This window comes from Meles meles, chromosome 18 (genome assembly GCF_922984935.1).
Source record: "Meles meles chromosome 18, mMelMel3.1 paternal haplotype, whole genome shotgun sequence".
In the NCBI taxonomy this organism is placed as follows: domain Eukaryota; kingdom Metazoa; phylum Chordata; class Mammalia; order Carnivora; family Mustelidae; genus Meles; species Meles meles.
The window spans coordinates 62,417,021-62,442,839 of record NC_060083.1 but is presented as its reverse complement, the minus strand read 5'-3'; the positions used below and the strand labels follow the sequence as shown (position 1 = coordinate 62,442,839).

Genomic DNA, 25,819 nt, shown 5'->3' with positions numbered 1-25,819 from the left:
GTGGTCGAAGAAGGAATGAACGATAGGCAGAGGCAGGCTGCGAGAGCAGTGCACTGGGGCCCCTGACGTGACGGCAGGGGTGTGTCTCCTGGGGCCATGGGGGCCGAGCCCTGCGCACCCTGGGAACCCCAGGCCCCTTCCTTCATTCCAGGCCCTGCTGGAGGCTGAGGCAGGTGACTGCTGGGGATCGGATTAGCCGCTCCAGGTTAACTGGCCACCCCCGCCACCAGCGTGACAGATCCTGCTTGACATTTCCCTCGACAGTTAATTGATACCCAAGTAATTTGTCATGGAGACCTTGTTATATGCCAACTAGGTCCCCTCAGCTGTATGCGTCTGTGCCCCAGAAACAAGATTGGCAGGTTAATAATGGAGGCTTAATCACGCTGTTTCCTGCTGGCACTAATTACCCAGAGACAGGATGGGGCACCACTGGGCATCGTCAGTGCTTTCTAGGGCCTTGGGAACACAGTGTCCCGAGACATCCCAAAGCCACTGCACCTTCCTGAGACGGCCCCTCTTGTCCCCCCAGCCGGCGCGTCTTCCTCTGGTGCACAAGGAGCAGAGGAACCCCAGGCACAGGTAAACTGGGCTGACTCCACTCCCTGGCTCCGGGCACGGTCCCCCCGACTGCAATCTCACCACAGGGATCGTGGTCAGGCCGGGTCAGCCAGAACTGAGGGGCACGGCCCTGGCGCTTCCGTGGGAGCCTTTGGGACAGTAAGGCTGCACTTTGCCTGGGAACGTAGCCCAGGAGAAGGTAAGCCTGGGGCTGCTGCCCGCCACCGGCCCCCAGTGGAGAGACACCCTCGGAACCGTGCCCACACAGAGGGAGAAAGCAGGCCACGCACAGCCAGCTCTGCTCCCGGACTGAACCATGAGCCCATTTTTGTTTACGGTGCTTTACGTTGGTTTCTGTCGCACGTCACCTGGAGGGTTCTCGGCTCAAACACCTACGGGCTCGTGCCCCAGGACGTGAGCCCGTCTGCAGAACCTGTGTGGTCTGGTCACAACAGCACAGGGGAGCGTCTGGGCAGGAAGACAGCCTGGTGCCGGAAGGGGAGGCCTGGACAGAGGGCCAGGGCTGGCAGGGAAGGGGACTTTTCAAGACAGCACAGCCTCTGCCCTGGGAAGGAGAGAGTACGGCGAGAGAGGAGTCAAAGTAGGGCAAAGGCTCCCTCAGCACCGGGGCCTCCGTGCAGGCGACCCACCAGCATCGGCTTCAGCACCACAGACAGCGGCGGCCTCCAGGCCCACAGCTCCGCGGGCCCAGAAGAGGAAACGGTGGACCCTCCTGGCCCCCAAGGTTCGCAGACCACGCAAGTGACAGACACCCGCAAGTCATCATGGTATCCTTGTGCCTTAGAAACAGAAACTCAACCACTTTCCCAGGTCTCCCTGACGGAAGACCAGACGGGGCCCAGGTTTCTGGGGGAGGGCCAGGGCGGGGGTGGGGCTCTCCCGAAGGGCGCTGTACACCCTTCCCAGCAGGAAGCAGACCCAGGGAAGGGGCCACACGGAACCCACGAAGGGGGGGACTCAACACAGGAGAGGGGAGGGTGGGGAGCGGTCCTTGGTGATGGATATGCAGCAGGTGGACCAGGCAACGGCGAAGGGTGGGCGCGGAGCAGCGCTCGCCGTTAGCTGTCTTCTGCTGTGCAGTAAATTATCCCAGAACGAAGATCTGTGGTCTAGCGGTTTCTGAGGGACTGGAACCTGGGGGTAGCTGGCTCGCTGGTCTGGTTCAAAGCTGCACACGAGGGGCACCTGGGTGGCTCAGTCAGTGAAGCATCTGCCTTCTTGGGTCATGACCTCAGGGTCCCGGGATCTGCCTCTCCCTGTCCCTCTCCCTCTGCCCCTCCCTCTGCTCGTGCTCTCTCTCTCTCTCAGAAAAAATAAATAAAGAAATCTTCAAAGTCTCTCATGAGGTTGCACTCAAGACGACAGCCAGGGCTGTGGACGTGGGAAGCTTGACCAGGGCTGGAGGGTGCACTTAGGAGATGGGGGGCTCACTTTCCCGCCACGTGGACCACACAGGGCAGCTTCTGACATGGCAGCTGACCTCCCTCCAAGTGCAGGACGCCAGGACAGAGCAAAGTCTCGACGATCAACCCGGCCAGAGGGTCACACAAACCCCGGGGACTGCGGATTGCTGGGAGCCAGCGCGGAGGATGGCTACCACAGGCTCCAAGGAAAAACAAATTCAGAGATGACCTGACATTTTTCATGGATCAAAAAAGAGATTTATATCTTTGTTGCAGGGTTTGGGGATGAATAAGTAAGAGGTACACAGAAAACAAACCAAACCGAAAACATGGGGCAGTTATTAAGTCCCGGAAAGACAAGAGGTCGTACAAGAAAGGAGACGGAAGCACACGTTCCTCGCATTGGGCAGTGTGAGCGAGGAACTAGCATGCACACGCCGAATTAGGGTTCAGCCAAACTGAGAAGACGGGTGGAAGGGAACTGTGCGAACAAACTCCCAGAAGGCCCAGGGGAGGGCTGGGGGGCTGCGGGCTCCTGCTCTGCATCCTGTCCACAGCGGCCCCCGCTAGCTTCCCCCGTGTTCCCTCCCTCTGCTTTGCTCTAGGTCCGCTTGCCTGTCTATCTCCAACAGTGAGCTCCCCTTCACTGCCCCTTCCCCATTCTCCTGTCTGTTGGGTGGGGAAGGACGGGGGGGGGGGCCCAGCCCTGTTCCCAAGCAACAGCTGTCCCTGCCCCCAGCGCCGCCGATGGCAGTAGGAAGCTGCCGGAGTTTGCTCCTGCTTCCCGGGGAGGTGAACCGGGGAGAACGGGCTGTGCTCCATCATCCCCACGACACCTCGTCTAATTACCCAGCATGCTGCTCATGTGGGGGCCGGCGCTGCCGCACGCCTGGGCCTTTAATTAATAATTTGCTAAAACTCCACACAGTGCGGGGCCAGGGCAGTGCAGCAGGGACTGCCGGGGCTGGGACAAGCTGGCAGGGGGCGGGCCGGGTCTGTGAGGAACTCCCCCCTCCACCAGCAAGGACACAGGCCTCGGGCTGGAACTCAGGACTCTGGCTCCTTGGCCCCAGCTGTTCCCACCAGGCCCTGCAGGCCTAGGTCAAGCCCCTTCAGGACCCATCCAGGAAAGCAGCAGGAAAACAGGCCCTCGGGGGTACGTGTACACCAGCGACTGGTGCCCTTTGGGCCCTGGAGAGTTGGGACCCCAGGATCCTGGGGGAGCAGTGAGGGATGGTCGAAGGTGCTGAGGGGCCTGGCTAAAAACCACAATCAAATGGGCCAATGCCTGTGGCCAGAGTGTGTGGGGGAGGGGGGTCCTTGGGACAGTTAGGACCATGGTCAGGTCTCCCCCAAGGCCTGTCTTCGGCCTGATCACAAAGGGTCACTCCCAGCCCTGGGTGTCCCCCATTCCTGAATGGGCCAAGAGAGGGGAGGGTGCACAGGCTGGGGCCCCCAAGGTAGGGCGACCCAAGGGGCCCAAGTGTGACCCGCAATGGCCAGGCCAAGCCACCTCATGGGAGCCCCTCACTCCCAGCTCTTGGGCAGCGTGGGGACCTAGGGAAGGGAGGCAGAGGCTACTGGGTTAACAGGAAAATCTATTTGGATCCGACTTGAATAATTGAGTGGCTCAAGACTTATTCTTGGCTCTGGGGCAGGCTGTGGTCTGTGAAGATGGACATCATCTCGGCCCTATTTTTAAGGAGCTGAGACACCACCCACTCAGGGCCCCCACATGCCCTTCTGTGCTGGGGCAAGAAAGAGCTCCTGGCGGGGGGGTGTGGAGTGAGCAGGACATGCCCCCTGAAGCCCCCTCCCCCCACACACGTCTGAGGCTTCCTGAGTCTCTGCAAATGGCCGTGGCTGGCAGGTCCCCACCTCAGTGCACCCACCTGACGGCACGGACACCTCTCTGCGACCGCCCCTCTACCTGAACTCCCAGCCTGGCCCACGTCTGACCCCTGCACCCCTCAGACCAGCCCCTCTGAGAAGCCCTGGCCGTATCCACGCCTGTGTCCCCAGGGTGGGCCGGCCCTCAGCAAACCACCCAGCCCTCTCTCTCTTCACCGCGCCTCCGATCTGCGCCCCGTGCCTTGGTTGGCCGTTGGAAGGGCTGAGGGGCCCATGGCCCCCCTCCCCACTGCTGTGGGCTCGCTTCCTGGAGGCCAGCGTTACCGTTACCAGAGCCAGACAAAGACATCACGAGAGAACTACAGACCAATAACCCTCGGCAATATCGATCCAGAGTCCTCCACAAAACCGGAGCAGATCAAATCCAGCAGCAGGGTAAAAGGGTCATACATCATGACCAAGCGCGATTCCTTGCAGGAACGCAGAGTGGCTCAAAACACGAGAGTCCACCCACGCAACACAGCACATTACGGCCAGTCCGATAGGCACAGAGAGTGCGGGACAGACCCAAGCCCCATTCACGATGGAGACACAGAGAGACCGGGAGCAGGGAGCTCCTTCAACCCGGACAGGGCGCTGGTGAAGAGCCCGTGGCTCACACTGGGGACCGAGAGCGCTCTTCCTCAAATCAGGACCAAGACAAGGACGTCTGCGCTCGCCACTGGGATTCAACGTCCTACTGAAGTCCTAGCCAGACAGTCAGGCAAGGAAAGGACAGGAAAGGCGTTCAGACGGAAAGGAAGGAGGGAAAGCGATCTCTGTTTGCACATGACAGGACCTCACACGGAGAACACCCCGAAGATTGTGTGCGCACGAAGGCGCACGCAGGTGCACGCAGGCGCGCACGCACTCAGAGCTAGGAAATTAGAGCACCGCTGCAGAACACAAGACAGAACCCCGTGGTGTTTCTGTACGTTAGCAACGAACAATCCCAAAATGAAGCCAGTGAAACAATTTCATTTATAATTGCATCAAAAAGAACAAATACTTAGGAACAAATTTAACCAAAGGAAGGGTGAGATGTGTACACTGAAGGGGCGCCTGGGGGGCTCAGTGGGTTCAGCGACCGAGTCCTGGCTTCGGCTCAAGTCATGATCTCAGGGTCATGGGACTGAGCCCCGTGCAGGGCTCCGCACTGGGTGTGGAGCATGTGGAGAGTCTCTCTCTCCCTCTGCTCCTCCCCATCCCTCTCTCTCCCTCTTAAAAAAGAAAAAAAAAAGAAGTCTTGAACACCGAAAACCACACGACCATACGGACAGAAGTTCACCGCAAGGAAAGGAAAAGGCGCTGGAGCCCGGCTGCGAGACTGAGCACCACTAGGGGGCAGTGCTCCAGAGCTGGTCAGTGCAGTGACCGCCACAGGCCCAAGAGCCCTTTCGCGGAAATGGACAAGCCGGTCCTGAAACTCACACGGAACCGCAGGGGCCCAGGAGAGCCGGCTGTGAAGGGTCGCACGAAGGGTCAGAGATCTCAGTGCAGGAGCCGGGACTGCAGCTCTCTTAGGGGAGGTCTCCACCACCCCGGATTAGGCAACGATTCCTTCAATGTGACACCAAATGCACCAGCAACAGATGAGCAACAGACACATTGGACTCGATCAAATTCAACAGCTTTCACGCACAAGAGCACTACCCGGGGAGTGAAAAGCCAGCCCACAGACTGGAGGGAGCCCATGTGCGCGTTACGTAACCCGGAGGGGTCTGGTACACGGAGCACAGAGAGAACTCTCACAACAACATGACAGCCCCATTTCAAAAAGGGCAAAGATTTCTGTAGACATTTCACCCAGAAGGATGTACAAATGGCCAATGACTGCATGAGAAGGGGCTCCCCGTCCTCCGGGAAATGCACATCACACTTGGGGGCGGCCAGAATGGGAAGCGGCGGGGGGGAGACCCGGGAGCCCTGTACTTGCTGGGGAGCTTGTGGGAAACAGCAGGCAAACAGCTCCCTCCCCAGAAGGTAACACACAGCCGCCACAGGACCCAGAGACTGCCGTCCTCGGTACACACCTGGGGGGCCGGGATGCCCGTGTCCATATAAACCCCCACCCGCCCGTGTGCACGGCCGCCACACAGGCTCTTGCCGGACGGCGGAGTCACACTGGGCCGTCCGCAGTGGCCCCGCTTGGCCCCACACCGTGGAGAACCGTGAACGTCCCGTGGTCAGACATGGGCCCAGAGATGTGAGAGCAGCCAGACACGAAGGCTACACGCCGCGTGCCTCTGGGGACTCGGGTGCCCAGAGTTGTCAGGGCAGGGGGAGTGACGGCTCGCAGGGTGGGGGCTTCCCCGTGGGGTGACAAAGCGGCTCAGGAACTTGACACCAGAACCGATGGCGTGAGATTGTGAACACGCTAAAAACTGAATTGTACACTTGAAAAAAAATGCTAAAAACAGCAGCTTTTGTGATGTGACTTTAATATCAAAACTAAACTCCTCTCCAGGCTCTGGCCTGCTCTTTACTGAGGGGGTGGGGACCCCACTGCAGCAGGTCGTGCCCACCCGGCCCCTCTGGTCTCTGAGGAGCCAATGGCTTTCAGCAGAGCCCCCCCCACCCCCGTGGGAAGCCAGGGCCATCTGCCTGCACCCCTTAGAGAGGGCGGGACAACCCCGGGGGTTGTTGCTGGGACCTGGTGCCAAGCCTCCCAGCCCCCGGGGAAGCTCTCCTGTCCACATGGCTGCGGGGGGTGCATAAGGCACGGTTCGGACCCGCGAGGCCTGGTGTTGTCTGCCCAGCCCTCGCAGGACTTGTGTTCTGGGGGCCTGCGGCGGCAGGGAGGCTGGGAGGAGATGGGGACCCCTTTCCTTCCTGTTCTGCCTTCTCGCTGGAGCTGTCAGGCAGCCTCGCAGCAGACGGCCGTCAACCCTGGCCTCCACGAACCACCCCCCCAAACGCTGTCCTTTCCTTTGTGCAGGACCGACGAGGCGGGCTGTGCCACAGCCCTCCACATGGTGCACCGGGGTCTGGGGCGGTGTGTTGCTTAGCCCAAGGCCAGTTGGTAAGAGGCAGTCAGGCCGTCTGGGCCCGGCCTCCACCCTGCACTCTTGCCCCTGGTCCTGATGCATTGCGGCAAGAAAAGCCCTAGACCAGGACAGGAGGGCTGGTGTTGATTGCCAGGCAGGTAAGGCCAAGAGCTTTGCAAATGGGGGTGGCGGTGGGAGGCGAGACCTGCTTAGACAGGAGGACGGAACCAGGTGCGTTCCTTCCCACAAGCAGAAGTCCCCTCAAAGGCACCTGTGGAACATGCTGGGACCCGCCATGGAGAGCCCCTGAGCACCTTGGTGCACTCCACAGCCCCACCTGCCCTGGGGCAATCCTGCTTCCTTCTGAGATGGCCCAAACAGGGGCCACTGCCATCAAGTGGGGCCGCCTGGCTCGGCCTCCTCCCAGCCATCCAGCCTTGTAAGGGGGCCTCGGGAGCACCATTGGGGCAGGAGGGGAAGGGGGCCAGCAGCCTGCCTCACTCACTGTCCCCCTCGTTTCTCCCCGAGGCCCGGGCCCCAGAGAAGAGCTCACTTCTCACAAATGGAAGATGCTGGGATGGAGAGTGCTGAGCCCCAGGGTTGTCCAGAGCGTGACGACCAGCTCTTTGAGAAATAGTACAAAAAGCAAGAAAGGCCTCTTAAAATCACACTTCTCAGCAAATGCCAGAGTGTGTAGGGAGCCTGGAGGGCAAGCAGGCACGCAGAGGCCTAGAGGCTGTGGGTGAGGGGCACGGCCCCCGCAAGCTGGGCCTTGCAGCCCTCCGTGAGACAAGCAGCCGGGACAGGGGTGCACCGCGTCCCTGCAGGGGAGGTTGGGCTTGGGGAAAGGAGGCTGGCAGGGTAGAGCTCTCCGGCCCAGACGGGACGCGCTTCAACTGGCAGGCCCTGGCCAGGGCGACAGGTCGGACACCGCTCCCCGTGGATCTCAGCGGCAGGCCTCTGGCACCTGGGCCGGCCCACAGGGTCCCTGATCTCCAAACGTGCCAGCGCTGGGCAGGGCAGCCAGGGACCAGGCCTGGCCACTCCAGTCTGCACCTGTCAGGGTTGGGGCAGAGGCCACTCTGTACAGCTGACTGGCCAGGGGTGGAGATGGGGGGAACCGCTGGTTTAGAAACGAGCTCCAGAAAGATAAAACGCAAAAGCAAACACAGCAGCAGTGGGCATGGAAGGGCGGACGGACGAGCAGCCAGGATAGACACACAGTCTGGCAGCCCTAAGCCCACCTGGGCACTTTAAGAACAAAAACAAAACATACCAAAGAACCCCCAGAACCCTAAATGCCCTTCCTGGGCCCTGGGAGAGCACTATCGGGCTCCTCTTGGGGCCGGCACTCTGTGGTGGGAGATGGGTCTCCTGCGGGGTCCTGGCAACCTCGCGCCCGAGACCTTAGAGCAGGAGGGACCACCGCCCGGGCCCACCCAGCAGGGCCAAATCTGCAGCCGTCCCCGTGGCCGGTGTGGCCAGCGTGTGCCGAGGCCTGCAGCTGGGGACCCACCACTCCGGGCAGGAGTGGGAAGCCGGGCAGCCCGAGCGCTTCACCGTGTCTGGCTCAGCTCCCCACTGCCGCTGCTGGTCTTTGCGGTGTGTCTTGGGGCCTCAGCTGTGGGCCTCGGGGGGCCTGTCCTCACCTTCGGGCTCTTCCGAACCTCCCTTGGGGCACACCTTTGGCCCCTGTGCCTTCTGGCTCCTGGTAATGACATTGAGAAAGGGCAGCATCAAATGCAGAGCCAGCCCGGAGGCCCCCTGGCTCCCCAGGTGGTGCTGGAAGCCGCTGCTGATTCGAGAAGGGACAGACCCTGCTGGACAAGGGCCCCATGCACTCCAGCTGGCCAGCCGGAGAGAGCTCGGGGACGGGGGCGGCCCATTCTCAGAACAGCTCAGCTCGGCCTAGGACAGCCTTTGACTTAGAGAAAAAAGGAGCTCGAGGAAAAGCCGACGGTAACCTCTCTGGGGCTGGTCAATGCCACGCCTGTTCTGCACGCGGACAGTGGGCCACGGGTCTGTCCCGTGGTGTGGTGCCACGGGAAGGTTGAATAACCAGCCACACATCCGTGCCAGGCTCTCCCACCAGAACTTACAGGACGAGAATGACTATGGCTGGCGCGCAGTTAAGAAAACCGAGGCCCGGAGAAAGTCACGGCCATGGCAGCTTGTGCAGGCCCAGAACGAGAACCGGGTCCATCTGACTCCCATGCCCTTCCTGCAGAGCCCACGCCTCGGCCCCACACAAACAGTGGACGAGGCAGGTGGGGGCAGCCCTGCTGGGCGTCAGGAATTCCCACGGACTGGAGTCAGCCCAGGCCCCATATCCTGCTGCCTGGTCTCTGCCATCCCTCCAGGGACTCCGCGTCCTCCTCCCAGCCCTGCAGGGACACGGCCCCACCGCCGCTGAGCGTGCCCAGCACTCACCTCGCCTGTGCTGGTGCGGGGGGCCCCGGGGCTCCCAGGGTCCTGCGGATGTAGTCTCGAGAGCGGATGTCGGCCTGAGGAGAGGGGGCCCCGGTGAGAGGTGCTGGCGTCTACACGAGCCCCCGCCCCCCGCCAGCCCGGTGCGAGCTCCTGCTTCCTGGACAAAGCCACACAGGTGACGCCAGGCTGTCACAGGCCCAGCCTTCGGGAACAGGGGCCGCAGCCCCGTGAGTGACACAATGGCAGGTCCCTGAAGGGGCCGAGGGGAAAGGCTGAGCGGGAGGCCGTGGTCTGTCCCCGGGAGCCAGTGGAGACCCTGGGCTCCCGCCGGCTGCGTGGCCTGTGCTGCTAGACCTTGTGGTTCTGCCCCAGCCTGCTCGCCCGTCTCCGGCTCGCGTCTGCTACAGGCCCCTCCCCAGGTGTCCCCAGAAGGTCTGCGGAGTCACCAGCACAGCGGTCCAGCCCACCTGAGGGATGGGGCTCCGGCCACGGCGGGACCCCGGAGGCGCCCCCTAGAGGCCCAGATCTTCACAGCCTGGCCGTGGGGCGGGTGTTGGGGGGGGTGGGGCGTGTGCCACTGCCACACGCGGGCTGCGGCTGCCACCTGCAGGCCGTCCTGCGCACCAGCAGCCGGGGAAGGGGCCAGGTCCCCAGGAGGTGGCCGGGAGGGTCACCGGGGAGCTGAGCTGTGCGGAGCGGCTCTCAGCAGTGCGGCTGGGGCCCCTGGGTCCCCTCGAGATGTCCCGGCACAGGTCATGGGGAGGCGGGGGAAGCAGTAGGGACCAGGGAGGTTTCCAGGCGCTTTGCCCTCCTGTCCTACAGCAGCAGCACTGAGGCAGGAACCTGCACAACCGGCACCTCTTGTCTGGAAGGGCTCCCCCGGCTCCTCTGAGCGGCCCAGAAACCCCACGAGACCCCACGGCCCAGAGACCCCAGAGACACCCACGTCCCCGCGGCGGGGGGGGGGCTGATGAAGGGCTCGCGCCGCCCTGGCTCTGGCGACCCCTTCCTCGGAGTTTCCTGCCGGCGTCAGATTCATTCCCATCCCAGGGCCTTGACGGACGTGGGTCCCTGAACCTGGACCGCCTTCCCCCTCCTCCGGCTGGTCTCTTCCTGAGGATGGCTTCTCACGGGTCCTCACACCCCGGGCTTCCCTGGGACACACACTTCCCTGAGACTGGTGATGCCCCGTCACCACCGAGCCCAACGCAGGCCCACAGCCCGCCTGTGCTCAGTTCTAGCCCCTACGAGCTGCGCTGCTTCTCAGCCGAGCCAACCTGTTCCCCAAAGTTCCGCCCCACCCCAGCCTCCGTCCCTGATACACATGCTAGGGGCCTGGCCCAGCCGCATCTCACAACCTCCCGACTGAAGGCCGGCCCGGAACGAGGCTTGCTGAACACCGCCTGCAGCCCCGCAGAGGACAGGGGCTCCCTCGCAGGCCCGCCGGGCAGGTTGGGCCCAGAGGGGTTCAGCGAGGGCGGGCGTCAGCTGACGCCCCCGAGGACCCCAGTGTGGGGTGCAGGACGGTGTAGGAGGCTGATGCTGCACGCAGGGCAGGGCGCCAGGAGGGGCTCTGCTGCCCCCGCCTCCCCCCGGGGCCCAGCGGGGCCCAGGCAGGCCCTGCCCCAGGAGCTTGGGCTGAGCGCAGAGTAGCCAGTGCACGCGGCTCACCCACCTGCCGCACGGGCTCCGGGATCCGGAACCTGCAGCAGCCTCGGGTCAGACGCACGGCAGCCTGCAGGCTTATCTTGTGGCCCACAGAGACATAGAGGGGCTTGCTGCTGCGGTCGTGGCTCTTCAGGGCCTAGGACGAGGAAGGCAAAGTCAGGGTGCAGTTGAGACAAGCCCCGGGGACTTTATGACAGGCAACAGGTTGGGGGCAGGCCACGGCGAGGACAGCCCGGAGGTCCCCTCCACACAGATGGGGTGGGGGGCTCAGGGCACCCCCTGGCTCCGTCAGAGGGGCGGGGGGAAGCGGGCAGGGTCTGGGGAACGGGAGCGACTGCATGCGTGTTTGTGGGTCCCCCCCCGCCTGGGGGTGCAGGCGTGGGCTGCTCACCATGCCCAGGACGGTCCCAGAGCCTCCTACCAGAGGAAATGAGTCCCCTCCAGCCTGCAGAAATCGTATCTGGAAAACAGGAAGAAAAAACATGGAAAAAGTCTTTTCTCGGTGGAAGGCAGAGGGCAGGCCTGAGCAGCCACTGGGCGAGGCGGGGGAGGGCCCAGGTCACCAAGTGGTCTGTCCTTGCGAAGCCAAGCGGTCTCATGGCTATGGGCGTATCCGTCCCATGAGCGGACTTGGCATCCAGGAGGCCATTCCTACACCGCCCGACCCTGACGAGGCCCTTGGAATTCAGTTCTCCCTTCCTCGTTCTGTGGACAAGGAACCGGGGCCGGAGAAGAGGCAGCAGCCCACCCAGGCCCCAGGACTGATGCCCGGAGGCACTGGGCTGCCACGAAGGCCTGGCACCCGCCCACCCAGCCTGGCGCTTCCCGTGGGCCAGAAGCCCTTCCTGCCATGCTCTCTCCTGCGAGGAATTTAAGGATGTTTGACTCAACCCAACAAAGTCTTTTTAGGGGCGGGGACTGGTCCACTGAGTGGCCCGGGAGGCTCCTCAGTTGGGTCTGGGGCCGGTCAACTCCATGGCCAACTGTTCTGTGCGGGGGAACGAGACAGATGTGATCGCCGTTCTCAGAGCCTGCCATCCAGCGGCAGAGGCAGACGTGTCACCGGTCCCTCTGGAGTGGGGTGTCTCATTCCCAGTGCTACCCTTGAGGGGCCAGAGGAGGGGGATGCTGGGAGAAGGTGGAGCGAGGAAGGGCTGAGGCAGGCTGGGCAGCACCAACCTTCGGGCCCTGGACTGGGGCTGGCGAGAAGCAGAGAGGGCCTCGCGGGCTCCCATACGTCCCGTCCCCAGTGACTGCAGGCCCTTGCCCTACGCGGGGTGCCACAGCAACACAGAGGGAACAGGGAGGGGAGCAGCAAGCACGTGCCCAGAAGGCTGGGAGAGCTCAGAGGGCCCTCCTCCAGACTGCCGCTGCGACCCACGACCCATGGGGGGACACGGGCCTCCCACGGAGAACGGCGGGGCTTTCTTACTCTGGGATGAGGAGAGTGCCGGCAGGCCAAGCCGGATCAGAGGTACCTAAGGGGCAGGCCCCTGCGTGCCCCGCACAGGCCCTCTCCCTGTCCTCCCCTCGTGCGGCGTCGCCCCGGCCCTCACCTTCCCCTTGTGCGGGCGTCGCCCCGGCCCTCACCTTCTCCTTGTGCTGGGCATCGTTCTCCAGCCCGTCCACCTGCAGGAGCTTCTTGGCCACCCCAACGCAGGGCAAGTCTGTGAGGACACCGAGGTGGCAGGCCACTCCGAAGCCTACGGGGCAGAGGGTGAGGCTGGGTTGGCGGGCGGTGAGCCCAGCAGGGCGGACATGGTGTAGGGACAGAGGACAAACCAGAACGTGCCGAGTGTCCCCAGGTCAGCAGAGGCCTGTCGGCAGACAGCACTGAGGAGAGAGAGGACTGGGAGGGCCAGCCTGACTGGGACGTGGCCCTCTGCCTCAAGTTCACAGTTGTCAGGCTTGGGGGAAAGACGCCTCCTTGCCCCTGGCGAGGTTAGGAGCCAGATTAGTTCACAATACTTTACACTGGTTCTCCTCCCACTTTCTGGCACTTTCCATCCTCTTCTCCTCTTTGCAGCTGCCGTCAGGCCTCAGCTTCCCTCCCAACACATCCCTGGGGCTCCTGCCAGGCAATGCGTATGCAGCGACTGGGGGCCCGGCCCCATGCTGGCACCCACGGTCCCAGGGCCAGCCTTCCCGGGTCCCTCTGCTGCCCCACCCCCTGGCTTGTGCACCCCCATGCTAGGTCACTCTGGGGTCAGCGTCCCAGTACGCAGGTGGGTGTAGTTTCCCAGCGTCAGTGGGGAACGGGCACTCCTGTCTGGCTGCAGTCGAGGGCCTGTCACTACTGGAGGTGGGACGAGGCGGGACAGTCTGAGCGGCAGCCAGGACCTACGGCGGAGCGGGCCTGACATGGGCCAGTGCAGAGCGCTAGGGGAGGCCTCAGGGGCGAGCAGGAACAAGGCGGGAGTGACAAGGAGCAGGGTTCTTTACTGGGTGGGGTCCTGACAATGAAAGCAAGCCCAGCAGAGCGTGGCCAGGGCCCGGCTGGCAGCAGAGGGCCCGAGGCCGGGCACAGGCACTCCTGAGGGACAGTGGTCGGAACTGCCCCCTCCTGGGCCCTGTCTTTTGGGAGCAGGATTACCTCGCTGGTGGAGAACCCCATTTCCATCCACAAGAAGGACCTGGAAGAGCCACGGGTGGAAGTCAGACGGCCGCACTGCCCCTCACCCATCAGCCAGGGCATCCTGGAGCAAGAGGGGCGGGACTGCCGCGTCCGGGGGGATGGCGGCTTTTGAGAAAATCTGGGCTCTCTCCTCAAGGTAAGAGTGCCTCCTTGCCAGGGAGTTCCGAGGTCTCCCTGCGTGGCGGGTAGTGCGCCGGCCAGGCCTTCCCTCCTGGGTGGAAACGGAGGGCCCTCCTCCCCGGAGCCGAGGTACCTGCCTGGGGCACAAGGCGGGGCTCCTTCTCCCGCAGCCGCCGCACTGCGTCCACGAGGAAGGGCACCTCTCGGAAGGCCAGGAAGCCCGACACGTAGGGAGCCGTCAGGCTAACCATGCAGCAGTCCTCATACACCACCTGTCACGGGGCACCCAGGTCACAGGTGGGCGTGGCCCTCGGCCCTTAGCCTTCGAGCCTCATGGAGCTGCCAGCTCCCTCCCCGTCTCCCAGCCGCACGCCCCAGCCCCACCCATCTGGGGGGAGAGTGCTGGTGACAAGGTGTGCACAGTGACAAGGTGATCATCCTGCACTGCCCCCCTGGGTGGGGGGAGTCAGCCTGCGGCCTTTCAACGGTGCTCACACGCTTCCCACACCGGGCCCTCCTGCTCAGGTCCCCGCTGTCCGCCCCACGCCCAGCTGCTGCTCAGGTCCCCGCTGTCTGCCCCACGCCCGGAGGCCAGCCGTCAGGAGGCTCAGAGAAGACAGAGCACATCTGTCAAGTACCGACAAGGAAGGACGCCACTGCTCCCTGTCAGAAGCAAAGGCCGGGCCTTCACAGAGGCTACGAGCACAAGAAAGGCCAGCCGGGCTCTGCGAAAAGAGATCTCAGAGAATCCAGAAAAGGACAGGTGGGCTCAGAGCTAGACAATCTGAAAGAGAAAACAGGTCCCAAGGGACAGGAGTCTAAAGAGAGACTGTGAGGCGGCCAGAGGAAGAGCCCTGGGGCCGTCCAAAGCGCACCTTCCACCCCCCCTTGAAGCTGGGCTGGGAGTGCCTGTGCCCCAGAGAAGGGACCGCTGTCGCCGAGCACGAGGCCGGGGTCTGTGCCTCCAGCATCCTGATCGCGGACTCGCGGAAGCTTATCCAACTGCCAGTGACGCAAAGCAGGGGGCTCTCGGCCGCAGACAGGGCAGAGAAACGTCTTCGCGGTGAGCCCGGCGGCTGGAGCAGAGCCCCAGGACGCTCAAATGTGGCCCGAACCCTCACAGGATCATGGATGCTTATGTCCGAATCTGTCCACATGAGCCCCAGAAACCGGAGAGCCACAAGGAGAGCACATGCAGCTCCGCGGACACCTCGTCCACAGCACGACCCAGGGATGAGCCCGTTACGACGGCCCCGGCGCACCTACACGCAGAAGCGAGCGGCCGGGAGCGGCAGAGGCAGCTCTCGATCTGGGCTGGGCAAGGACCGCTGGCGCCGGGGGGCTGGTCAGAAGGAGACCCGTGGGCAGTCCTGGCCAGCGGGGACCTGAGGGAAGAGACACGGGTCCAGCAGGGGCCTTGCAGGAAGACGCGGCCTCTGGGGAGAAACAGGGGAACCCCGCAGGGTTGTGTAGAGAACGAGGCCAGGAGCGTGAGCCCTTCAGAGACAGGAGAGTCAAGAGGAGGAAGGCATGGTGCCCGTAGTCGACTCGGGAAAGGACACCACTTGCTGGAGCGACTACACGTCACCGTCCCTCGCGATCCGAGCAACCCAGCCGGCCGCCCACAGCCCCGGGCCTCCAGACACCTGTCGAAGCACGGCTCGCCACGCACACGGAGGGCTGCGCCAGCTCGGACGGCGATGCCGACTCCCGGGTGGGTAAGCGCCGCCGGCTGCCGTGCGGTGGTGGCGGACAGTGAGCTATTCCTACACGCAGATGAGAGCACGAGGCAAAAGTTAACAACTCAGGACGGCCGGGAAAGCCAGAGCGCGTGGCCGAAGACGAGAAACAGGATGACAGGGCTGGGCACGTCACGCCTCAATCCAAGAAGCGTTCCAGAAAGAAAGGAAATCTGACCCCACACATTCAAAGAGCCAGCCGCCAGCTTGGGGACACGGACCTGCACCAGTCGGCTCGGGAAGTACGTGAGGGAGCAAGAGAAGGAAAGGAAACAGGTGCGGTCACGGGCACCCCCGCCCCGAGTCCACGTGACGTCCACGTGACACAAGGGCAGCAGGGGGCTCCATAACACGTCGGACCCCTGCAGATGGGAAAGCAATACCAGCTCGAGAAGGAACTGGGCAAAAGAGATACAGACAGGGATCCAGGCAGTGCTACGGGACCCTGAAGACTGCTGTCACGGAGGTCCCTCTGGGGACAGGCCTGCTGAGGGGTGCCCCAGTGAGCTGTCACCACCTCTGGGAGACACCCGCGGAGCCCTTGGGATGCACGCGGAAAATGCGATCTCTAAGCAGAGAGGACACGCGGGTTCAAGGTGTCACTCTTACAGCGTTTCAACATTTACACGTTTCCCAGTTAGAAATCTGGAAAAAGGGAAAAACTCAGCGTGTGATGGTGTGAGCACGATCCAGTCCGCAGTCCCTGGGAAGATCCGCAGGACCTTGCAGCCTAAGTGCGTGACATGGCCCCGAACACTAAGTCTCTGTGCATTTAGACCGGCCCGACTCGGGGGCAACTCGGCTGAGTCCTGGGGCCTGATGTCGAGCCGGACGCCGCTAAGTGCGGGCATCCCGGGGGACCAATAGCAGGGGAGCTGGAAGTCACGTCAGCGAGCCTCTGAGCAGAGCGGGGCAGAGGGAGGGAGAGCAGAGTGGCCTTCAGAGAGCAGGACGGTGGACGTGGAGGAAGGCGGGAAAGGTCTGGCCTGCGCCTGCTGCCTGAGGCCTGGTGGACCGGCAGAAGGCACGAACGTCTCCACCCCTTGGGCCATACAAAGCCGGCGTCCAACCACCGGGCTCTGGTGCGAGGCCATCGGTCAGGGATGCTGGGGAAAGGGTTCCCAGCTGCATGGGCTGCCACAGGGACGCCTGTTTAAGGAAGCGGACTTCCAGGTCGTACATGGGGGTCCTCTTTCTTTCCAGAACTGAGCTGGGGCTCTGGGATTTACGTATTTTTAAAAGCTTGAGATAGAATTTACGACCACAAAGTTCCTTGTTTGGAGCACGTACTTCAAGGTTACTTACGGAGTCGTACAACCTTCTGATCCTAGAACATTTTCATGACCGCCCCCCACAAATAAATCTTGCCTCCCTTAGGAGTCACACCCCGTCCATCCCCCTCCCTGCCCCTCAGCAACCAGGCGTTTACTTTGTGTCTCTGGATCCGCCTCAGGGGCCTGCGGGAGGCTGACCGGGCAGACCTGCCATCCGGCACTGCGGAGCCTCCGCACCAGACCCTGGCCAAGCCCCTCTCCTAGTCTAAGCTCCCCAGCACGGGACGATGAACGCGGGCTCCGTCCAAGCAGCAGGCACTCTCTCTGTGCCGGGGTTCCAGGAGGAAGACAGGCTCACCCCACGCTTAAGAACCCCCCGTTAGTGCGCCGACTTGGTTACAACGGAGAAAGAGACCACGGACGGGGACGAGAGGCAGCGAACCCCGCAGCGAGGGGAAGAACAGAGACGGACCACGGGAACTCGGTTCCCAGAACTGAGACCAGCTGACATTTATTTTTTGAGGGCCAACGCCTCGCCTTCCGCGCGTGCTCCCATTTACCCCTCACAACTGGGCTGTGTCTGTTCCCGAGTTAAAAGAGGACGTGAGGGGCCTAGGGGGCGGAGTGGGAGCGGCAGAGGCGAGGTAAGGACCCCGGCGGTCTGGTTCCCGAGGCTGTGCCTCTCCCCGAGGCCACCCTACAAACTGACCGGGGGGACCTGGGGGGCCAGGCTCCCAGGCCACCCCAAAGCCAGCTCTCGGCGTGCGGCAGGCGCTCAGCGCGTTTTTGCCACGTTTGGGCTAACAGGGTCCTCCCGTGAAATGAAGACACAGAAGCCGGAACACTCAGTCTTCGGGAGCCGCGGAGGAGGGAGGACGAACCTCTGAGCTGCGGAGCTTGTCAAGCCCTTGTTCAGTCAAGGCTTCCTCAACTGCGGCCCCCAAACGAATCCCGGGCATCCCGGGCATCCCGCTGACTCGGGCGCTGTCCGAGCGTCCTCCGGGGCAGGCCCCGAGCGAGGCGCCCGCCGCCGCAGCGGGTGGGCACGGCAAGGCGGCTCGCATCACCCCGGAGCTCACGTTCTGGGAGGGCAGAGCCACCCGCCGCCCCCACCCCAGCGCAGAAAAGGGGAGCGGGAGGGCGCTGAGTAATTCCTGGTTGGGCCGGGCAGGGCAGGGCAGGGGAGCTACGGGGACCTGAGAGGCGAGCAGGGGCTGGTGAGCAGAGGAAGCGTTGCGCACAGGCAGGCAGGACGGGCCGCACGGCGACGACCGAGTCTGTACTTATCAGCAAGCACAGCCCCAGCGACCGGGAGGTCAGAGCGAGCACCCGCGCTCTCAGCGAGCCAGGCGGTGGCGCGACCGCAGTCCCTTAGGACGGTCGCGCCGCTGGCAGCGCGGAGAGGGTCGCAGCGGGCAGAGCTGAAGGCAGGAAACCCCGGGAGGCGGACGGAAGGGGACAGGGCGCAGCCGGGGGCAGATTCCTCCACACCCAGGAAGGGCGAAACGGAGCCAGCGCGGGACGGGGCGGGGCGGAAGGTGCGCCTGGGACTCGGGGGACACAGGGACGCGCAGCCGAGGCAGCCGGGGTGAACGGCTGCGGGTCAGGGGATGGGACGCCGGACGCGGTGGACCCGAACGTCAGGTCGCGAGGCCGCCCCCGTTGCTACTTCGCTGCGTCCGGCTGCAGACGCTTCCCGCCCGCTCAGGGAACCCACGAGGGCAGACGCGGGCTCTGCGGCGCCGCGCGGGGTTACCTCGAGCTCGGGGTAGCTGAGCACCACCAGGGACGCGCAGGCGCGGACGCTGTCGCCCTTCACGAAGGACACGTCCACGCCCCCGACCCTCCGCAGCCCCGAGAAGGCGGCGTCCCGCTGCCACGCCTCCGTGTCCCGGTCCACGACGAGGGCCTGCAGCCGAGCTTGCTCCCTGAGGGCGACACACGTCCCGCGGACTCCGGACCCCGCACGTCCGGGGCGGGGCGCGGGGCCTTGAGGCTCCTCCCAGGGGCACTCCCGGTCTCACCACCCTCTTCCCGGGGAGCCCGGCCTCGGGGGCCCCCGTTCCGCGGTCCCGACCCCGGCCCGGGGAGCCCCGCCCGGAACCCCTCCTCCGCGGTCTCGACCTCCTCTTCCCACCGCACCGAGACCCCGCGCCGGAAGCAAGCCCCGCTGACCTCACGGACTACAACTCCCGAAGCCCCTTTCGCCTGCGTACCGGAAGCGGGACGGGCCTCCGCCGCCCCCAAGTCACTCCAGACCCCAAAACTTGGCAGCCAGCCAAGCGCCTTACCGTTTCCAGAGCGACAGAGTCTCCTCAAGCGGCCGCGCCTCCGCCTCCTCGGCCATGCCTCGCCTCCCAAGAGCCCCTTCCGGTGGCGTCGCTTCCGGCTCGCGTCACTTCCGGAGGTCCGCGCGCAGGCGCTCGGCCGTCTTCGTGGGCTCGGAGCGACGGGCTGGGCTCGGGGTCGGACGGCTGTGTTTCCGGACGCCGCCGCCTAGTGGCGGGAGGCTCCGCGGAGCCGCGAAGTGGGGAGTCCGAGCGCGCGCGCGGGGGTCTCCGTCAGGGCCAAGGCTGGGGCAGCGCGCAGAGGGCCGCGAAGCCGGGGGTGGGCGGCCGGGCTTGCTGCGGGCAGGGCGGGGCGGCAGCAGGGCGGCTGGGGAGGGCGCCGGCCGCAGGCTCCGGGCACGGGGAGGTGTGCGGTGCGCGCGGGAGCGCGGGGCGGGACCGACCGGCCCTCCCGGCCCTCTCCGCTCTCCGCCGCTCCCGCTCCGACCCCACCGCCGAGCAGCAGCCCCGCCCCCGGCACTGCGACTTCCGGCCCAGCGGCCGCGGTGAACGTCCTGAGAGCGGGACGCGGCCGTCCCGGGCCAGACCCGCGGGTCACCGCCACACTGGCCGCGGACAGCCGCCGGAGCGTGGACTCCGAGCTCCTCCGCGGGACGCACGTTCTCTCTGCGCTCCCCTGTGCCAGCCACGTGCCGGGCGCGCGGGTCACGGCGTCCTCGCGCGCTGTCCAGCAGGGGCCAGCCCACTTGACGCCGGCGGTGGGGGAAGCCCTCTCTGGGCGCGCGGAGCAGCCCGGGCAAAGGGCACAGCACGTGCAAGGGTCCGGTGGTAGGCAAGACGTTGGCGTGCCTGAGGCCGGGAAGGCGGCCAGCGAGGCTCACATGGAGGCACTCGACCCACGTGGATGTCCTACCGGCGGATCGGAGGAGTGTGGATAGGAACGTGGTCTGAATACAGATCGCGACGGGAGACACGGGCGTCCGAGGTGCGGGAAAGCCGTGCCAGAGCACTTCACAGCGGCCAGGGCCTTGAAGGCCGGGCAAGTGTCCGGCAGGGAGAAGGAATGCCGACCACTTCTGGGCGCCACTGCACCCCAGGCACGGCGTCGTGTCGTCTCCGCGCACTACCTTCTCTCTCGCCACAGCACTGAGGTGTTGTACACACCGAGAGGTCAGGGCTTAAAGAGGTCAAGGGCTCGCTCAAGGCCACAGAACTGGAAAACGGGAAAGCCCAGATTCGCACTGGGGTCCGCCTGGGACGTGTTGTGCATGGGCCTTGTCATGGCACAGGCGGTGTGGATGAGGAGGGCCTTGGACTGGGTGACTGGGGGCCGTTCGTGGGCCTGCGGAGCTGGAGCCAATGTGGCTCTGGGCGGAGGCTCTGCCATAGTTCGGGGTACAGGCAGTCGGGGGGCGGGGAATGCTGGGCCTGTGGCGCACTCGCCACCAGGTGCAGTGTGGAGGAATGGGGCAGGGTCGGGGGCAGGTCTGTGTAGGATGTGCCGGGCCTTGGGGCTGCACTGTGTGGGCTCCAGCTGGGACCCTTCCCTCCACTTCTCTCTGCTCTCGATGGCTCCCCCGAACCCTCCCACCTCCTCAGAAGCAAGCAGGGTCCTGCTCTCCCCAGGCCCCTGATGAGGTGAGGTCAGCACTTGCCCTTTCCAGTTGGAGCTGGGACCACCGTGCTTGTGTACAAGCTTAATTGGTGGCCGAGACGGGCTTGGAAAGCGTTGCCTGAACCCAGGAATCCCCGACATCTCATGGCTGTCTCAGTCTAGAGGAGCCAGGACAACACGTGCAGCGTTTGCAACGGTCTTAAAGAGGAGACGGCGATCAGTCGTGACGGTTTTCGGGTCAATCACCACCAGCCGAGCGAGCGTCTCTGCCTGGGCTGAAAGCAGAAGGAGCTGCAGCCGGGAAGCGTGCGGGTGGCTGGAGGCCATGAGACGGGAGCAAGGAGGAGGCGGAGGTGGTGGTCACTGAGGACTTGAGAAGGCAGGGGATGGGTCGGTGGGCTTGAAACAAAGTGCGGCTGAAAGAGGGGTTTGACAGCAGGGGCAGGCCCTCCTCTGGATGCCCACAGGTTCTCTCCCGGAGGAGCCTTTCCGTTCGGGAGAGAAAATGCAATTCTCCCCCAAGTGGTCTTTTACCAGTCAAATGGAAGCGGGCCGCTGACCGTTCATTCCTCGCGTAGCTTTATTCCCTTTTACAGAGGAACTATTGTTCCCATCCCGCAGCCCGACCGTGGGCGGTGCTCACACCTCGGCGGCAGCGCGGCCGTATCCCTGCGAAGGCATCTCGGGCAGGGGAGTGTGCATTCGACGCCGAGGCTGCGGGTCTTGCCCCTGGAGTGTGGCGAGTGGTGGCGAACTAGGGATCCCCAGCTCTGCGGCCGTTTGGGCCTGACGAAAATTTACCTCCCACCTTCTACATCAGAGTGAACGCTTGCTGTCCAGAACCTTCCAAGTGGAAGGTCTACAAAAAACCAAAACCATCCCCCGAGGCTGAGCTGGTGTCTACTTGCCAAACACAGAAGCTCCACCCTCAAAGATGATTCTTCAGCAGCAAAACTCAAGTTTATTAAAACAAATACATGAAAATTTATATTTGCCTGTGCTAAGCCAGTGTATTTCTGTACAAACAAGATAATTCTAGATAACGACGGTTAAGGCTTCGAAAGCATAGCACACAAAATACCTTCATTAAAAAATGCTACGTAAGTGTGGGGGAGAAAACTCCCAGCCAAAAACAAGTTTCACAGCACAAGACCGACACCTGACTGCCCGTGAAGGCGTGGCACAGCGGGGACCCGCGCAGCATCTGAGGGCCACACCGGCTCCATCCCAGCTTGGAGGTGTCAAAGGAATTTCAAGTGCAAGTCGAGGAGTTGAAGAGCCCCCCCCCCATGACATGGGCAATCCAGGTGGAAGGGAGGGGCCTTTGCATAGCATAGAATGATGGAACAGTCGTAGGTTCCTCAGTGCGAGAGGTTGTTGTATCAGATGAACCGCGGAGGGGTCTGGATTCCCGCGCCCCCTTCCTCAGACACGAAGAGGACGGGGGCGGCTTCTTCCGCCTGCTGCTCCCTCCGCCGCGGCTGCAGGGTCAACAGCGGTCCTGGCAGCATTCTCTGTTCCTGCAGCTCGCACCCCGAGGGCCTGATTTCAAGCTGACAGTCGTTCACTCGTGGGGACTGTATACTGAAGACGTCCGCCTCTGACTCGTGAACAGCGGGCATCTCCGTGCTAAAGGCGCTGAGCCCCCCGGGAGCAGGAGTCAGGCCAAAGGCCACAAGTGTCTGAGGACATTGTACAAAAGAGACACAACCCTCCCAGGAAGAAAAGAGGTACAAGATCAGAGCTGATCGACTGCTCTTTTTCCTTTTTCAGAAACTTGACTGGTTCAGTTTTCTCTCTGAGTCTGTTTTTATGGCGTGGCTGAGATCAGAGGAAGAACCAATCACATGTCAGAGACATCGAGGTCCCATCAAGAACACACGTTTATTTAGCATGATGCTGGCCAGTCCAAAAGTTCCCAGGAAAATGCCAGAACCATGCCTTTGACCCTAGGTTAACTGAAAAACTTTCGTTCAGAATTGAAAACCCCTAGAATCACAAGCAAATCTGGCCACCACACCAGTCTCTTGATTGCGTGCACGAGGAAAGCTCTGACCCGTGCCACTCCGGGGGGCTGCGTGAGGGCTGGGAGGTTTGGCCTAAGGCACTCACAGAACATGCTGGCTTGTATTTTGGGAGGACGCAGAAAAGGGCCTGGCACTTTTTCACACCTTCATGGAAGTCCACAAATACGTGTATCACACGCGGGACTGAAGGGACTGGAAGGAAGAAACAAGCCGGGTTCTCCGAGTGCAGAATTAATGAGAAGGAAAACAGAAGCAAAATCAATAGCCCTGTTTCCCCCGCCTTTCTGGAGCGAGAGGGGCTGGGGTGGGTGCTTGCCAGTCTCCAGCCGGCGAGCTGAAGGCCGCTGTCACGGGACGCTGAGGAGCACGTGCCTGGTGCCCCAGAGAATGGAAGGGTGGTCGGTTCTGGTATCACGGCGTCTCGGGTTCTCCCTTCCCCATGCATAGCACTCACAATCCGACGAGAAACGTGCACATTCCCTGAAGCAGCGTGGCCCTCCCGGCCGCCCGCGGTGCAGCACACGGGGGTCCTGTGGCCCCCCAGGAAGCCCCAGCCAGGGTGGCCGGTGGCAGAAGCTGGGGGCAGAGTCTACCTCACTTGCCGAGCCCGCCTCAGCTCGGCGGCCATGCTCCACACGGGGACACAGCTGCACAGCAGTATCTTCTCGGGGAACTGGAATTCTAGTTCAGGAGGAATTTCACTGTCTTTGGTTTCCATGTAACTTACCAGAGTGTCTCTCAGGCTGAAAAACCAAGAAACAAGAGGCAGAAGGTTAAGCGTCTCCCATATAATGCAAGGACACCATCAGGGTCGTCACAGTCCCCAAGTGCTGGTGGAGACCGTCAAAATCAAGTCAACCAACTACTGAGTTCCTGAGCGGGGACTAGAACGCGCGCCGCAGGGCTCCAGGATGCACCTGCTGCGTACCGCACTGCACCATACAAACAGCGCGGCCCAGAGCTGACGCTGGCAACGGCCGGGTCACAGTTACAGACAGCGCGGCCCAGAGCTGACGCCGGCAACGGCCGGGTCACGGTCCCGTTCGCACTCTGCTAATGTGACCTGCTACATGAACGCATGGCCTCGCCATTCAAAGCCCCTGGGGGGCTCGGTTGGCTGAGTCTGCCTTCAGCTAAGGTCATGATCCCAGGGTCCTGGGGTCAAGCCCACATCGGGCTCCCTGCTTGGTGGGGAGCCTGCTTCTCCCTCTCCCATTCCCTCTGCTTGTGTTCCTCCTCTCCCTGTGTCTCTGTCAAATAAATAAAATCTTAAAAAAAAAAGAAAAACAGGAATGGTAAATCCTTCCCATCACACTTAAAAAATAGCCTGGTTAACACAGCAGACGTACAACATGAAACTATAAACCACAGGAAGAAAACGGCAGAATACGTTACAACCTTCGGGTAAGGAAACCTGTACGGCTGTATTTTCCTAGTCCTGATAGAAAAATGGTCAGATCTGGCTTTCTGAAATTAAAGACCAAGGTAGAGCATTTATAACATAACAAACAAAAAGTTAATCTTCAATCTTTTAAGATTATGATAAAAGGTGAACAGCCCAAAGCGAACGTGACAGATAATTCAGAGGAGGATACAAAATGGGCAGCTTCACCAGGGAAAATACAAGTGAAAATGAGATTTTTCTTTGGCTGTTAGATTGGCAAAAATGTTAAAGACGGATAATATCCAGTGCTGGGCATTCTTACATACAACACGTTGATGTGGCTTTTTTTTTCTTCCTTTCTTTCTTCCTTCCCTCCTCTATCTCCCTCCCTTTCTTTTTTAAAGATGTTTATTTATTTATTTGACAGAGATCACAAGTAGGCAGAGAGACAGGCAGAGGGAGAGCGAGAAGCAGGCTCCCCGCTGAGCAGGGAGCCCGACATGGGGCTCGATCCCAGGACCCTGAGATCATGACCTGAGCTGAAGGCAGACGCTTAACCGACTGAGCGCCCCCAGGCGCCCTGGTTCCTGTTTTTCTAAATAGATAATCTAATCCCAGTTCCCCTCGCTAGCATACTTTGTATTTGCGGTTTTCTTCCATTCCGCTCTCTGGCACATACCTGCATACACTGATGTTCTTTGAACTACTGGTATTTACCCTGAAGATACAAATGTAGTGATCCGAAGGGGCACCTGCACCCCAACGTTTATAGCAGCAATGTCCGCAGTAGCTAAACTATGGCAAGAGCCCAGATGTCCATGGACAGATGAATGGATAAGGAAAAGGTGGTGCACCATGGAGTACTACGCAGCCGTCAAAACAAACGATCTCCTGCCAGTTGCAACGACGTAGGTGGAACTCAAGGGTATTATGGTGAGCAAAATAAGTCAGTCAGAGAAAAGCAGTTATCATATGATCTAGTGATATGTGGAATTTAAGAAACAAAACAAACGAACAAAGGGAAAGGGACGGAAAAATAAAAGAAGACCGAGTCAGAGAGGAGACAAACTGTAAGAGACCCTTAGCCACAGGAAAAAGACCGAGGGTGGCTGGACGAGCGGGGCTGGGGGCCGGGGGCACTGGGTGACGGGCACTGAGGGGGACACGGGATGCGATGAGCGCCGGGTGTTGTGAGCAACCGACGCGTCACTGACCTCTGTCCCTGAAACTAATAGTTCACTCTGTGTAAATTAGATGAATTTAAATAAATTTAAAAAAGAAGTTACAATATATATATGGGCACAATGGAATATTAGTCATCAAAAGGAGTGAAATTTTGCCATTTGCAACGACGTGGACGGAGCCAGAGAGCACTACGCTGAGCGGTCAGCCAGAGAAAGACAAACGGCACGTGTTCTCACTCATCTGGAGAGTTTAAGAAACAAATCAGATAAACAAAGAGAAAAAAGCAAACAACAAAGAAAACTAGACTCTTAGCTCTAGGGAACCAACAGTGGTCACCAGGGGCAGGCGGGGCGGGGGGCAGGCGGGACAGGCGAAGGGGGTTAAGCGCACATGAGCCATGACGAGCGCGGAGCGCGGTTCAGAGCTGTGGAAGCGCCACACCGCACACCGAGAACTAGCGGGACACTGTGTTCATTACGCGTCAATAAAAGAAGGAAAACTTAAAAATAAAATGCACATCTCTGACATAAGTACGCTTGCTATAATGAAAATAATTCTCCCGTAGTTATTTTAAGAAACCCAACAGAGACCA

General features: G+C 61.9%; 2 protein-coding genes across 7 annotated transcripts in view; both read right to left on the bottom strand.

Moving 5' to 3' along the window:
* Positions 1-6,282: 6,282 nt before the first annotated feature.
* On the bottom strand, positions 6,283-19,105 carry ENDOV (endonuclease V). 3 transcript variants are annotated; one of them, XM_045984037.1, is made up of 9 exons: positions 19,020-19,105; positions 18,485-18,656; positions 13,849-13,987; positions 13,554-13,593; positions 12,551-12,663; positions 11,352-11,420; positions 10,968-11,096; positions 9,293-9,366; positions 6,283-8,570 (listed from the first exon to the last, which is right to left on the bottom strand). In XM_045984037.1, the coding sequence occupies exons 1-9, from the start codon at positions 19,073-19,075 to the stop codon at positions 8,508-8,510; spliced, it is 855 nt and encodes a 284-aa protein (XP_045839993.1). In that variant the 5' UTR covers positions 19,076-19,105; the 3' UTR covers positions 6,283-8,507. The 3 variants fall into 3 exon arrangements, with proteins under 3 accessions (XP_045839993.1, XP_045839994.1, XP_045839992.1); XM_045984036.1 differs by having other exon boundaries at positions 6,289-8,570; positions 13,853-13,987; XM_045984038.1 differs by lacking the exon at positions 13,554-13,593 and having other exon boundaries at positions 6,284-8,570.
* A 2,461-nt stretch (positions 19,106-21,566) lies between these two features.
* Positions 21,567-25,819, bottom strand: part of RNF213 (ring finger protein 213) — a 104,165-nt gene continuing 99,912 nt past the window's right edge. For all 4 annotated transcript variants that reach the window (XM_045984009.1, XM_045984013.1, XM_045984010.1 and 1 more), the window contains one exon: positions 21,567-23,401. In XM_045984009.1, the coding sequence (XP_045839965.1) occupies positions 23,248-23,401 (154 nt within the window). In that variant the 3' untranslated portion in view covers positions 21,567-23,247. The remainder of the gene's footprint in view (positions 23,402-25,819) is intronic.